This window comes from Hippopotamus amphibius, chromosome 8 (genome assembly GCF_030028045.1).
Source record: "Hippopotamus amphibius kiboko isolate mHipAmp2 chromosome 8, mHipAmp2.hap2, whole genome shotgun sequence".
In the NCBI taxonomy this organism is placed as follows: Eukaryota; Metazoa; Chordata; class Mammalia; order Artiodactyla; family Hippopotamidae; genus Hippopotamus; species Hippopotamus amphibius.
The window spans coordinates 15,098,076-15,113,774 of record NC_080193.1 but is presented as its reverse complement, the minus strand read 5'-3'; the positions used below and the strand labels follow the sequence as shown (position 1 = coordinate 15,113,774).

The 15,699-nt window shown below is 47.8% G+C and overlaps 1 protein-coding gene across 1 annotated transcript in view; it reads right to left on the bottom strand.

Moving 5' to 3' along the window:
- Positions 1 to 8,880: 8,880 nt before the first annotated feature.
- The window catches only part of RNFT2 (ring finger protein, transmembrane 2), a 57,335-nt gene continuing 50,516 nt past the window's right edge, over positions 8,881 to 15,699 (bottom strand). Inside the window, exon 11 of the mRNA XM_057743795.1 lies at positions 8,881 to 10,154. Within this exon, the coding sequence (XP_057599778.1) occupies positions 10,020 to 10,154 (135 nt within the window). The 3' untranslated portion in view covers positions 8,881 to 10,019. The remainder of the gene's footprint in view (positions 10,155 to 15,699) is intronic.

Below are 15,699 nucleotides of genomic sequence, written 5' to 3'. Positions count from 1 at the left end.
ATGCTGCTCTGAAGATTTGTGTACAAGTTTTTGTGTGGACATGAATTTTCCATTCTCTTGGGTATGCACTGCTTTTTTCTGCCCTGCCCAGAATACCTCACCTCATCCTGGCGAATTCGCTGGCATCTTTCAATACTCAGCAGAGGTCTGCCTCTTTCTCTGAGGAGCTTTTGTTGACTCCCCCTCCTCCCTCATGAGCTGCCTCTCCTCTGGGCTCGCAGAGCCCATGTTTACCCAGATTGCAGGCTCTTCCCATGACACCGTCAGTCTTGATTCCATTCCATCCCCCTTTGTTGGCCTCTGAGCCCCTTAAAGGTAAGAACTGTGTCATTGGATCTGTAACACCTAGTATGGTGCTTGGCATGTTCCTCAGTGAATGAATGGATGGATGGATGGGTGGATGGATGAGAGCAGAGACTATGCTACAAGTCTGCCTTCAATATGGTGTAGGAAATGAATAGATAAAGGTCCCGTTCCTGACATGGAGGAGCGAAAGAGTAGTGTGTCTCTACATCGTCTTTTTTAATCACCGAAAATGTCTATGTGAACATCTAGGTCTGAAAACAGAGGGGGATGTGTGTGTGCGCGCGTGCAGATATGTGTTTAAGGAAGGCTGCTATGTGGACAGAGCTTTGGGGGGAGGGGTAGCCCTAAGACCAGCTTTGGGGGAATCTTTCCTCCCACATCAGAGCTTTGGTATCTAGCAGCGCGCGCCCATCCCCCTCCACCTCCCGACAAGTGGGGCTGGCTGTGCCGTGGCCCAAGGCGCTGACGTCATCCCCAGTGGCTGTCTGCACGTGCCTGCTGACTGAAATACAAATCTTTATTTCTGCAGGTTGGTGAAAACCCTGTGTCCTTGGAGAAAGCTGGTTCCCGTTTTCCTGAGGGGGAGCCCAGAGCTTGAAAGGCCGCAGTTGGCACTTCGAGAAGGACGTAGAGAATAAAGACGGCACCTGGAGCAATAGTAGCAATGGGGAATGGGACTGGGGAAGCCCTTTGGATATCCAGCTGCAGAAACAGACACCCCAACACTATTTACATACAGCTCTATATATATGAAAAAAGAAAATAGGAATATTACTATTCAGTGCATGCCTTGTTGAGGACGTCGTCCCCTCCCTTTTCTGCACCTTCCGATGTGAACTTTGATGCTCTTTCATGTCTGGGGCACTGGAAGAGAGATGCTTACCGTGTACCGAGAAAATTTGCAAAGACTGGTGGGAATTAGCCTCAGAGGCGACCAACTGCCTGGGAAGGGATGCTGGTGGAGGAAGAGGTGAAATTGCAAAAGGCAAAACAGAAAAAAAAAAGTGAGGAGGACTCAGGGCCAATTTTGTAGGGGCAGTCTGGGATACCTCCATTCCTAAGTCTTGACAAGTCCTAGCCTCTCGCTCTCTACCTACCTAGATAGATGGCTAGTCCCACTGTCACACCAAGACAAATGGCATTTTTTCCCCTACCAATCTGGTGTCTCTGGTGCTTCACTTAAATTTTGCTGGTGCTAAGAGTGTTCCTGCTAGTGCTGCCATGGTATTCTGTTGCCAGACCTGCAAGGCCAGGGGACGAGAGAGGTTTCTATTTTGCTGTTTCGGATTCTTTTTTTAAAGGAATCAGTCACAAAAGTGCCACTTGAGAGTCTTTTCTCTTTCTCTATGTGGGGATGAATACACAGAGGTGTTTTGGAGCAAACCTTGGGGTCTGGGAGGGAGGAAGTGGGGGGGATGGCACTGAGTGGCTTGCTGGTTACGAGGTGGAAAGCTGACCTCACATGTGACTTGTTTGCTGTCTCCTCCACCCCCCCACAAAAGTGTCCTGGGAGTTCAGTCTACAGCCTCCCCAGCTCCCAATGGGGATTTCAGGGCTTAGGTTTTATGGATTAAAGAGCCAAGAAATGGCTACATTCTGGTCAAGGGTGATTTATAAGCCAGGGACATTGGGGGAGGGAGCGGGTCATTTAAATGAAATGCACCAGCATCTCACTGACTGAGGGTCTGATGTTTTGGTTTTTTCTTTCCAGGATAAGCTACTATTTTCAGAAGTTTCTAGAAGGGCTATCAAAAGATGTGTGCTGGACTGAGACTTGGCTGCAAAGACTCTTCAGGGAGCGATGATTATTTTTTGCTTTCGTTAAAAAAAAAATCTAACAACAACAGGTATTATTTCTCTGTGCAGGGCACATGCTGCCATTTTCAAAGCTGAGGTGGTGAGGCACCAGGCTGCAGGTTCAGACAGTCAGTCTACAAGGCTGGATCTGCAGGTCACCAAGCAGTACCTGTGGACAGGGGGTCTGCTGGTCTGGTCTGCAGACACCCTTCCAGTTCTAAGAAGCCAGCAGAGGGATCAGCCGTTGTAAGGTTGACATGGGGCTGAAACGGCAGTTCTTTCCCATGGGCTTTGCTGAAGATTACCAGGTCCTTTAGAATGCAGGAGCTTTCAGTGCTGCTGCAAGCTGGGAGCTGTCTCTTTCTTTAAAAAAAAAAAAAATCCATGCCTTATGTTTTCCTAAATAGCCCTTTAAAGAATAATATAACCCAGAGCTGCTGAACGTTGAGGGCAGCCCCCTGACAGCTTGGAACTCAGCAAAGCCAAAAGGAAAGCTTGTTTATAGAGAATTTGTTTCCCTTCATGGCTGGAGCCCTTCCTGCAGTTATGTTTACAGGGGATGGGTGTGTAGGCAGGGTCGTCAGGGAGCAGCAGGCAACATCCCCACCAAGCCGTGAACTTGGAGAAGGCAAATTCATTAGAACGATATGAAATACAGTCTCTGCTTTTATTTAGTCACTTTCCTAGCCAGATACTAGACTTTACAGCTGACCCCATTTTCTGGGGAAGGGGTTTTCATTACTGTAGTTGTATGTGATTACAGCTCTCTGCTGCTTTAAGGCTGCCCCTTCAAGACCACAGTGGGGACGTGCTGACCACCTAGACACAGGTTAAAGGTCAGAGAATCCCCTTTTCAACCCTGACTAGCTTATGACATTTCCACTGGTGGATCCAAACTCCAAATGCTGTGGTTTTGGGCAATTTTGATTTCAATGAAGCCACATTGCTGAGAGAACTGGGCACCCAGAACCCTCCTGCTGGAGCTTTACAGCCAAGTCCCTTGTACATATTCTCTTATATTATTAGAAACTGTATTTATCTAACCCCGGCTTTTTCTTGCACATCATTAATTTGAGTGCATTTCTTGACTGCCCCGATTTTTGACAAGGGGTTGTTTTTAATGCTTGTTTTTATATGAGATTTGACTTCTTGATGGACATTTGTATTAGGAAATTGAAGCATGATATATATGTATATATTGTCTCCACCGTCTCTCCTATTGCATTACTTGGATTGCATGAGATAGTGGGGTGGTGGTTTTTTTAAAAAAAATATTTCCACAGTGTGCAAAGTGCTGGCACCATCCCTCCCTCTCCCCCCCACCCCCCGCTTTTCTCTGGCTGCCAAGGAGTCATTGATTTTGATTAGCTTCACTGCAGAGCGTCTGTGAAGAGAGAGAGAGGGAGGGAGGCTTTGAAATAAATTTTAAAAAAGACCTCATATCGGGTTTCAGCAGACAGCAGTGTGTGTGTGTGTGTGTGTGTGTGTGTGTGTGTGTGTGTCCGTGCAAAGCAGAGGGAGGCCTCTGAGATCATCGTTTAGGTAGCTTGCTGCAGAATGAGGTGAGGAGCAAACAGAAGGGCCTCCTCCTTTCTGGTTGCTCTCGAAGGGTGGGGGTCCGGGAGCCACGGGGATTGGAACCTCTTGGGACTTCAACATTCCAAATTAGATTCATTCCCTTCTGGAAGCTTCTCTCCCTTACCCAATGCCTATGAGCAAATAAAATCTCTTTTCCTGTTTTCAAATTTGGGGGACCTTTTCATATTCCCTTGAGCACAGATACAGCTTGATTAACAGGTTTCTTTAGGGGAGCCCTGCACCTCTCTGGCTGCTGTCCATGGTCCTAGGCTATGCATCTCCTAGAACCCAATTCCCATTTTATTCCACTTTCATTGGGATCCTGGAGACTTTTTTCCCCACTTCTTCCAGTGGTCTCATTTTTAAATCCTTTCCTGTTTTTGATAGGAGAAAAAGGGTGATTTAAACAATAGTGTCACAGAACCATGGAGCTGTGACTTTGGTTTCACAATGTATGTATCTGATCTCAAGTCATCCTAGCTTTATTATGATGTTTCTGACAGTGACAACATATCACTTCCCCTCTCTTGGAAAACTGAGGGAGCCCTCCTCTGATGCTATATGCCTTATGGGGACACTGGCTTGCCATTGTGGACTTGTTGAGTGTCCACCTGGTATTAGAAGCTGCAGTGACCAGAATACAGGTTTTGTTCTTCTATGTTGATACCAATTTCTTTTCTGAATGTCCCCTTAAGCCCCCCTGGGCACATCACAGGGTCAGAAGCTGGTCTGGGGGGTGAGGGGGCAGGCCTAGTCCCATGGGAGCTGATGGAGGAAGTTGATGTCAAAAGTGTCATTTTAAAGTATAAACCGAAAGTTTATTTTTTAAAGTTGAATCCATTCATTCAGCACCTATTTATTGAGCACCTACAATGTGCCAGGTTGTAGAATCTCCTCTGGGAAGAGACTTACATATTGATTGTGGAGGGGTAGACTCGCTAGGAACCAGGTAGTGCTCAACGTCCCTTTCCAGTCTTGTTCACAGCCTTTAACAGATTTGCCGGGTCCTCACTGTGACCCCAAGCCTTGCTGGCAGACTGTTCTAGAGAACTTATATTTACTGAGAGCTACACTATCACGAAGGCGATTCCGACGCCCTCAACTCATTCCCAGCAGGAAAAGGCTGATTTGTGCTGCCTCACAGAGTAAAGAAGCGTGGTGCTAAGTGATGTACGTGTTTCCCCCTTAGCTATTCCTCACGCCCACTCCCGAAGACAGTGCTGTTTTTATTCCCATTTTACGGCTGAGGAAGCTGAGGCTCAGTAAGATTATGCAACTCAGCCAAAGTGGCACACAAAGAGTGAAGTGGCTGGGCCAAGATCCGGACTCAGGCTTATGTGGACCGCCCCACCCTCCTCCCGACCCCATGTCCCTCCAAGCCCATGAGCTAACCATCCTACCCCACTGGGGTCCTTCCTGAGCTGCTCCCATGGCATTGCTAATTCAAGGGCAAGTGCAGGCCTGGGGCCCAGTAAGGAGCAGGGGAGCCTAATTTAGGCTGCATTTGGGGATCCTCCAGGATGGGCTGGATGGTTTTGTTGGGGATTTTATGTATTTGTTCCCTGCCCATTGTGTTCCTGATTTCTATAAGGTCCCTGGGACAGGCATCTCATTTGCAAACAAGGCCTGTTTGACTTACTTCCTAGGACATGGGAAGCCTTTCTTACCTCCTTCCTGCCCCGGCCCCAACTCGAACCCTCCATTTCCTTCCCTCAAGGTCTTTTGCACTATAAGCGCCCAGGAGCCCGTGTGTGTGGTGGAGATGGCTGCAGGGCTGTTTGTTTGGAATCTCGGTGAGGCCTCTGACTCAGCTGGAGAGGCAGTAAGCATGGGGACATTCCGTTCTGGGTTCTACCCTTGCTGGTTCGTTGTGCTCTTTTGTAAGAGGAATTTCATACCTTGGAGACGCTTTGTACATATTTGTAATGACTTTATTAAAAAACAAACAAACTGGTTGTATGCTTCCAGCCAGAGGCCTTTGCGTTTTCATTTCCTTTTGCAAGGTTGGTCCCCAAAGACTGTGGGAGGATCTGGCTACACACACCAACCTTCCCTGGGACAGAAGGCCACACACTCACCTCCTGTCTGTCGTGTTCCTGGGGAACACGCCAAGGGGAAGGTTGGCCTAAGCGGTACCCTTGGGTTGAGCCCCAGGTTGGGAGAACTTGTCCAACAGTTCAAGGTCAGTGCACGAAAGCATCATTTATGCATGATGTGATGTAGATAAGCAAGTGAGCCTGCAGACTGACGTCTCCAACTATGGGTGAATGGACCGCTCTGGGTGGGATACTTTCACCTGAATTTCCCTGGTTTGAATTGTATCAAGAGATCAAGTTCTAGTTTCTTTCTGAGAATAGTAGGTTGAGGACAGGTTGTTTTTCTAGATAACAGATCCTCTCTTCTTCTTTGGAGACCCACCTGTTCCCCACTCTCAGTCCATGTGACCTGGAGGGATGGACTTCATTCCCACCCATCTCTGTTCCCATGACTAGAGCTCAACACCTGACCCAAGCTTGTCCAGCGCTCTGAGTCCCCACAGCTAAAGTGATTGGTTTGGGGACAAACTAATGAGAATCAACCTCCAGACTCCTCCTGGAGTTTTGGGGAAGCAGGGGCTCTCTTTGCTGGGGTTGTGAAGCTGGTCGAACATAAGCAAAGAGCTTCTGGAGGCCCTCGTCTCACCACATGGGGTCCAACTGCCTGAAAAATCAAACCATCTCAAAGGAAAACAGAATTGAGGGGTGGAAAGACATGATTCTAATTTCATCCCTGGAGCCCTTGAATTCAGCTATACCTAAAGCCCATACTGTTACATGAAAAAAATAAAATCTTTCTTTTACTTAAGCGGTATTTGACTTGGTTTACAAATAACTGCAACCAAAAAGTTCTGCCTGATGATGCTTTTGCAGCTGGCTTCATCATGTTGACCTGAGAGACATCAATTGTCACCTAATGCGATTTACATTTTAAATACCCATCGTCATGTGGCATCTGGGAAAACCCTTCTTGAATCAGCCCATACATTCAGGGTCCATTCAACCTATGGTTAACAGCTGTAGTGGGCTCTGTAGATGCCACACCGAGATCCCTTCTGATCCCTTCTACCAGTTCTGGGTGCCATCCTGCGCCTTGGTGTGCTTTGTGGCCCCTGACACCTTCAGAGACTCCTCAATGGAGCGCCTGAGAGGTCTCCCCACCCCAGGCATCAGCCCACAGCACAGAAACCTCAGGGTAGGACAAACTCTGAGATGCAGCTGATGCTCCAGAACTCCCCATGGGACCAAGCCGAGCTGGGACTTCTCTGAAAGTTGCCCTCTTATTGGGCTTCATCCTCTCCCTCTCCTGTTTCACTCATTCCCTTAATAAATCAAGTACAACTCAATGGGATCCGCTTTGGGGAAAAACTGCCATCAGATGACCACCCCCTGCATGAAGTGTGTCTTTGAATTTGTCCTGAAACAGGTCCACCTGGCTTTAAGAGGCGAAAAGAGACTCAAGACCACGGATATAACTTTCATCGACAGATCATATTTATTGGCAGAACAGAACTTAAGGGGACATTAAAAACACCAAAGGCAGCTCTGTTTGGCCCAGAGCAAAAGTACTAAAAGATTCTAGGACTCACTTTACATTTCCTCTTTCCAACCCCAAGTCTTGGCAGCCTGGAAGTCTCCCAATGCCTCTCACACGCTCCCCCTTAGGAAGGTAATGAACCCATGACACCCAGGTCCCGAGTTTACTTTTTTCATCTCATATTTATTATGCTCAAGATCTTTTACATTAGGAGGGCCATTTCCAGACTTTGTGGAACTTGAGTCAGTGAATCATAAAATATTAAGAACAGGATTCTCCGACCTGACATTCGATTAATCCTGCTTCTAACAAATGAGTTGCAGGGCCGAGATGGGTAAGAGACTGGCATTGTTCTTCCTTTCCAGTGGTGACTCTTGGCTGCTCTTACTAAAACCTTGTGTTAGGGAATCCATGCAGCTTTATGTTTGGAAACCTCTGCACTGGCCACTGTCCCTCCCTACAGTAGAGGTTAAATCCTCCTACCCAAAAGAAAACCTCCAGATGTGACTTTCCCCCAGAGGGTAAGGAATGAATAAATAAAATCCTAAACTAAATCATCCTACCTGCCCCCGCGTGTCCCCCACACGTGACACCCTTTTTAGTGTCAGAGACATGGCTCATTATGTGCAGAATGTTAGAGATTATGTTGTGGGTTTTTTTTTTTTTGGTGGCATGAGTGTAATTGACAAAACCATTGGGGTATTCACCAATAACCTACATTATTAGCTTCCCTGGTTCCAGCAGATAATACGCTAGGCTTTGTCACCCTGGAGATGGCTACAGGGAGGTGAAGTGACTTCCCAAAGTCATGCAGATTTTGGAATCAGAATTCCAGGCCTGCCTCCCAACAGACTGCTCTATCTGTTCCATCACACGCTGGCACTTTAATAAGTTTTCTCCAGCTGCAATTTCTCATGCTTCTTTGATGGCATCTGCAGTCAGGGCGATCTTTCTGATAAAAAGCAGTTGCGGAAGCTCCTGTTGCTTCCCTTCAGTTCCTCCTCAAGGCGGGGGTGGGGGGGGTGGGGGGGTGGGCGGACAGATCAGCCGAATCCGCCTGGCCCCGTTTCCTTCCACTTCCCCTTCCGAGTCGATTACCCAGGCAAGTGGGATTGTAACATCGTGGCCATTGCCATAGTAACCGAGCTTGAAAGATGCCACGCTGCCCTGGAAGGGATATCTTGCTGAGTACCAGGAAAGAGCCAGGGATGTCAGGCAAAGGAAAAGGTCCTGGCTTGAAAGCACACAGGGGCAAATGTCCTGAGTCTCTTGAGGACGGGGTGGACATGTGAATACTGGCTGGGAGTGAGGTGGCAGCAAGGCTCCCATCATTTCTCCTGGGGCTTTCTTGCTAATCTGCTCAGTAGCCACACGGATTGCTTTCTCTGTAATGCTATTGGCGCTAGCCTGTTGTGCTGAGATTGACAATGAGAGAATAGAGTTGGGAGGGGGCAGGGCAGGCAAGATTCCAGTGGCTTCTAAGGGATCACCTGTGCCTTCTCCTCCCAAATTTCAGAGCACGGAGGGTCTTACGGGTGGAGAACTTGTGTTATAGAGATTAGTAGCTCTGGTATAGAGATTCCAGAAACACTGATCGCTGCTGTGCTCTTCACCAACACACGGGCTTGTGGGAAAATCCCTAACATGGATCATGCCTTTTACTCTGAAGGCAACCAGGGGAGAAGGCAATGACCACAGGAGCTGCTGACAAGCCTGAGACTTTAGTGAAGGACAGGACAAAAGGAGGAAGAGAGAAATAAAGATGGGAGTGGACACCCAATGACATCTGCACCTGGACCAGAGCTGGTCTTTCTTGATACCCAATCACGATTGAACATTCCAGCCAGAGTCCAGCAAAACAGCAATCATAAGGACCAAGTCTTTCTGTGGACCCAGCCACGACTAGATTTCAGGAGCTAGCATTCACAATCATCATTCTCGACGCAGCCCAAATAAGCATGCGTTGCCCTGGATGGACGTCAGAATCACCTCTTGTGCTTTTAAAAAAACATGTCTGAGCAGTGGGTCAGCATGTGGTTAAGAGTCAGGCTCTGAAGCCAGACAGGCCTGGGTTGGAAAACTGGCCCATCACTGCTCGCCAGGTGACCCTGGGAAAGTTACCACGTGGAGCTCTATGCCTCAGTTTCCTCATCTGTGAAACAGAGGAAACAGTAGTACCTCCAGCATAGGGCTGTTGTGAGGATTACAGGAGGTTGTCCAGGCAGGAAGCTCGATGCCGTGCCTTGCTCACGCTGTTTGGTACACAAAGTTACTGTGGTTATGGGGGGGCGGGGGGGGAGGGCACTTGGCATTGGTGTTTGGAAAGTACTTCACAGTGATTCTCATCTGTGGACCTGGGCCATTTAGGGGGAGGCAGCATCTCCAGGCCTCTCTCTAGACTGCAGCATCAGGTATTATGTCACCACAGGTTAAAATAACCAACAGGCGGGACTTGCTCCGTTACCAGTTCCTTGACTTGGAGGGAGGATGGAGACCTACCCAGGCGGAGACCAAGTCTGAACGAGAAGGCATCCCCACGGGTAGGGGAAGGATGCACATGCCATGAACAGAACAAGAGAGGAAGGTGAAGGCGGGGATGGAGACAGGGGCCTGGCTTTAGGGGAAGAGACGGAGAGAGGCAGGAACGAGGACAGTCAGTGCCTGAGGGCTTTTGCCCAGGAAGCCCCTAGAGTTAGACCCAACACCGCTGACCCTCTGTCATCTCCCTGGTGTGCCTGGAAGCATCGATGCTGCAGTCTTCAGCCCTAGTACACCTGGAAGTGTGCCGAAGTGGCCCCGTCCTTCCAGCAGCGCAGGGTATCCACGGCAACCGAGCGGCAGAGTGGGCAGGTGCGCTCGCGATCCAGCCAGAGGCAGAGGCACTCCTCACAAAACACGTGCTGCGGGAACAGCGATCAGGACCACCGGGGTCGCTTTCCCAAGCATCCACCCTGTGCCCGCCTCGGTCCTCGGGGCTGGGACTCAGTAGTGAACAAAATAGATAATTCCTGCCCTCATGGAACTTGTATTCTAGCTGGGGAGACAACTAGAGGCAAGATGAACCTCTAAAAGGCAGAGTTGGCCAGTGCTAAGGTGGAAAAGAAGGCGGGGGGGGGGCGGTTAGGAGGGCTTGGGAGGCCTGTGATGGTAAATGGGGTGGTCTGGAAGAATGTTCCTGAGATACTGACATTTAGGTAAAACTTGAAGGAGGGTGAGGAGTGAGCCCTGGTGATATCTGGGAAAAGAGTGCTCCAGGCAGAGGGAATAGCATGTGCAAAGGCCCTGAGGCAGGAGTGTGCTTGGTGTGCTGGAGGAACAACAAGAAGGGTTGGGCTGAGCCTGGGGGTGGAGGGTAGGATGAGGTCAGAGAGTTGTGTAGGGCCTTGAGAGGGCTTTGGCTTTTATTCAGAGAGAAGCAGGGAGCCATGGCAGGGTTTTGAGCAGAGGACTGAATTGATACAATTTGTATTTTAAAAAGATCCCTTTGGCAGCTGGGTTGAAGGCAGACCACAGGCATCAAAAGAAACACAGGGAGACTGGAAATATTAATGGGTTCCACCACTCTCTGGCTGTATAATTTGGACAAGTGATTTAACCTCCCTGTGCCCCTTTTTCCTAATCTGTAAAATAAGCAAACTACTACTGCCCTCATAGGAAGATTAACTAACATTAAAACCACTTTCGCATAACAAACTTACTATATGATTCTTGATTGGATCCCGGATTGGGGGGAAAAACCCTAGCTATGAAGGATGTTGAAGACGATTAGAGAAATTTGAATACATACATTTGAATATTAGTATTTTATATCAATTAAAAATTTAACACTGTGATTAGTAGAATTGTGGCTATGGGAAAGAATGTCCTTGTTCTTGGGAAATGTCTGCTGAAACATTTAGGGATGAAAGAATCTAAATGTCAGCCACTTATTCTCAACAGGTTTAGGGGGAAAAGTCTATACCAAGAAAAAGGTGATGTGGTAAAATGTTAATGATTAGTGAATCTAGATAAAGGATAAAAGGGTGTTCATTCTACTATCCTTCAACTTTTCTGTAGGTTTGAAAGTTTTCAAAATAAAATTGATAATATAAAATGATAATATAAAAATCCAAACAAAAATATGTTTTTAAAAAAAGTTAAAAAAAAGGCACATAGACCAATGAATGCCTGGCAGATAATGTTTTCTATAAGTGTTGGCTATGATACAGTAATAGTTATTATTACATTATATCTGTTTATGGTTTATTATCTGCCTCTCCATGCCAGACTGTAAGCTTCTTATACACCCATTCTGGCACAGTATGCTGTAGGATGCCTAATTGCAGAAAGTGTTCTAAAGGAGAGCTCCATGATGCTATAGGAGTATGTAACAGGGGGACTAGTCTGATCTAGGGGGTAGTCGAGGAAGGCTTCCTGGAGGTGATGACATTTGTGTTGAAGCCTGAAGGATGTGAAGGAGTTAACTGGGTGAAGAGAGAGGGTAGGGCCAGAGCACTCCAGGCTGAAGGGAATAGCTGTGCAAAGCTTCTGAGATGGGAAAGCGTTTGAGGCTCTCAAGGATGGCCAATGTGGCTACAGTGAAGTGGGAGTAGAGGAGTGGGGGAGAGGAGGTGAGCAGGCCACACAGAGGCTTGAAGGCCATGCCCAAATTCTCACCATGGTCTGAAGGGCAGGACCCAGCAGGCCCCATGAGGGCAGAGACTGCTGCTGTTGCATTCCCACTGCTCAGCCCCAGGCCTACACACAGTAGGGGCTCTGACAAATGAATGCCTTCCCAGGCAGGTTATGGTGGGAGATTCTGGAGACACTAGGATGACGAAGAGCTGGTCCCTGGCCCCCAGGAGCTTACAGTTTCCTTCTCAGAGAATCAGGCAGGACCAAATCCGGTGCCAAGTTAAGCGATTCAAAGAACACAGGACCACCCAGGGGCTGGATTGGAGGAGTTCATGACCCAGGACTGCCTCCAGCATTTGGAGAAAGGAATGAGCCCCTACAGAGGGAGGGGGAGGAGGGGCCCTTCCCAGCTGGGAAGTGGAGCGTTGGGTGGGTTTGTGGTCAGTGGGGAAGGCAGGTGGTGCTGGATCTTAACAGTTCCCTGGCTGTGTCTCCTGGAGCACAGAGCTGGGAGAGGTTTCCCTAGGGTGAGACAGGCCACCCCACCCTCAGCCTGAGCTCTATCCAGACTCCCCGCATCTTGCTCAAAGATTCAGAACAGGCTCTCTGGGCCCGTCTCCTTCTGTGTAAAACAGGGCTGCTATTTCCCCGCCAGGTATCTGTAAGGATGCAAATGGGTAAAGTCTATCATAAAGCATCAAGCACGAGGCACGTGTAAGCACAAAAATCAATAGGGGTTGCTATGCTCCTGCCCTCTTTCCTTTGTATTACAGGCCCTCCAAATGCAAACTCTTGGTAGTGACCAAGAACCGGAGGACAGTTTGTTCTGTAACATACTCTGACTCTTCTCTTTGGCAAGGAGACCTTTAAATACACCAAATTTCTGACTTTGTGTGCAAAATGCCCCTTCCCTGACTCCCTGTAGGCTGGCAGGAGGCAAGTCATAAATACTGTGTAGTGACCAACCAGGAGAGTGTGCTCCATCTGAGTGGAGAGTTCTAACCTCTGGCCAGTGTCTGCCTGACTAGCTCCAACTGACAATCTGCTTCTTAGGCCCTGGCTCTGGGGGGCAGTGGGGGGTGGTGCACGTGAGTGACCCACTGAGCTTAATTTGATGGCCCTTTGAAGGGGAGACAGGATGTTGCTTCAGCCCAGCGGGCTCTTCATCTATCTACTCATCCATCTCTCCTTCTGTTCATCAATCCAACTATCCATTCATCCACCCATCCATTCCCCCATCTACCTACCTATTCCCCCACCCATTTGTCAATCCATTTGCCCATCCACCCAGTAACCCACACATTTATCTTCATCCATCCATCTTTGCACTCACCCACCCACCCCTCCACTTGGCTACCATCCATTTCCATTCCAATCATCCATCCAACTCCTCTATCCCATCCATCCATCCATGCCATTCCTTCCATCCATCCATCTATCTTGTCTATCCCATCCATCCATGTCATTCCATCCATCCATGCCATTCTATCCATCCATCCCATTCCATCCATGCATCCATCTATCTCATCCCATTCCATCCATCCATCTCATCCCATTCCATCCATCTCATCCCATTCCATCCATCCATCCGTCTCATCCCATTCCTTCCTTCCATCCATCCATCCATCCATCCACTCATCCAATGTTTACTGACTCAGTACTGTGATTCTACTACTAAGCAAGACAGACATGGTCATCACTCTCAAGTAGCTTACAATACGGTAAAGAGGAGACAGACTTTAACAACCAGTTGCCCAATTAATCATCTAGCTGACAACTGAGATAAGTGCTATGAAGGAAAAACACAGGATCTGCAAGGACATATAGCAGGGGGCACTGACTAGTCTGGAGAAACAGAATCAGGGAAGCCTTTATTGAGGATGTAAAGGGTCTTTAATGACTCATTCATTCATTTGTTCATTCATTCAGTGCATTTAGGAATTAACAAGGCCCTTTCACCTGTGGAATTTAGGAATTAACAAGGCCCTTTCACGTGTGTCAGGCCCGGCCACGTATGTGGGCTTCAACCACCACTGGATGTGGCCCCTGTTCCTGGATCTGGGGTGATGGTGTCTTGCCCAACCCCTCCCACCAATTCTAACCCAGCTGTGGGAAGGCATAGCAGTACTAGGAGAAGAATGGGAGAGAGACAAACAGACTAAGGCTTGGAGATCCTACCAGCAAGGAAGAAGAAAAACTTTCACCTTGACATCATGTTCAAATAATTGCTGCTACGAAGAAGGAAATACAGATGGCTCAGAAGCATATGAGAAGATGCTCATCTGCTCTCATAATGAGGCAAATGCAAATGAAAACTGCACCAAGATAGCGTTTGTCACCTGTCAGACTGGCGACACTCAAAAAAGGCTTGATCACACAGTGTGTTGGTGAGGGAGGGGAGCAGGAGGGCACGTCACACTCCACACTGGGAGTGCAAACGGATACACTCTTTATGGAGGGCGATTTAGCAAACAGAACTGCATACCCTCTGACCCAGTAATTCCACCACTAGGAATCTATGCGACTAAGAGCTTGCACACGTGTGAAATGGAACACGTGCCAATGAAAGCTAATATTTCTGCAACCCTGACCACGTGCCGGGCGTAGTTCTAAATGCTGCCCCTGAATTAACTCATTTAATCAACACAACGAGTCCAGGTAGGTTGCTATAGATCTCCCTACTTCTGATCTCTCATGACAGCCATATTTGTCATAACAAAAGATTATGAGCTACTAAATGCCCATCAACAGGAGAATGATTAAACAAATTATGGTCTATCCATAAAATGGGATGTTATGCAAATAAAGAGCAATCTCTTCAGGCAGAGTTTCAAGTTAAAAAGACGCAGAAGGCAGTTTGGGTAGAATGTGCCACAACTTAAGTCTTTTTGGAAAAGATATGTTCGTGTATGTGTGTGTGTATATATATATATGTTTAAATTCTGCAAAGCACCTCTAGAAAGATATAAAGGAAACTGGCAACAATGGTTACCTGTTAGGGGCCTAGGGATCAGGGGATAAGGGTAGGAACCCTGTCACCATTTCCCTTTTTGTATCTTTAAGATATTTTTTTTAACTTTTTATTTTGGAATAATTTTAGACTTACAGAAAAGTTGCAAAGGTAGTACAGAACGTTTTTGTGTACCCCTCACCCAGTTTTAGCCTCCCCTAGTACTATCCTCTTGCATCACCATGGTACATTTATCAAAGCTAAGAAACCCACAGAGATGCATGACCATGGACTAAACTCCAGACTTTCTTCAGACTTCATGAGGCTAGTTTTTCTCTCCTGCCCTCTCTCCGTTCCAGGTCCCACACTGCATTTAGTCATCATGACTTCATCTCCTTTTTGAATTTTTGAGTCATGCAAATTTATTCTCAATTTTAAAATAAATAGAATTAAAAACTAAAAATGAACCTCCTAAACATCCCCAAACAGCAAAGCCAAAAAAATGTTGCTGATGCCAAACAGGGACCCCACCTTCTGTCCTCCTACCCCTGGAAGGTGGTGGTGGGGGTGGGAGCCACATGCTCTCGCATTCCTTCTAGTCTGTAGACTATGCCTCCCCCAAAGCCTTCTCAGCCCTCCAACTCATCACTCTCTGGCCCGGTCCCCTGGGACGCTGCATGAATCTCTCTTACACAGCACTTATCACTGCCTGCCTTGTTTCATGGTTATTTATGTATGTGTCTGTTTCCCCAAGGAGACCGTGTGCTTCTAAAGAAGGGGATAGGGTCTGTGTGCCCTCTGCCTCCCCTCCCCGGTCTCTGATAGGATGCTTTGACTCATACACATTTGCTGAATTGACATCTTAGCCCCCTGATGTCAGG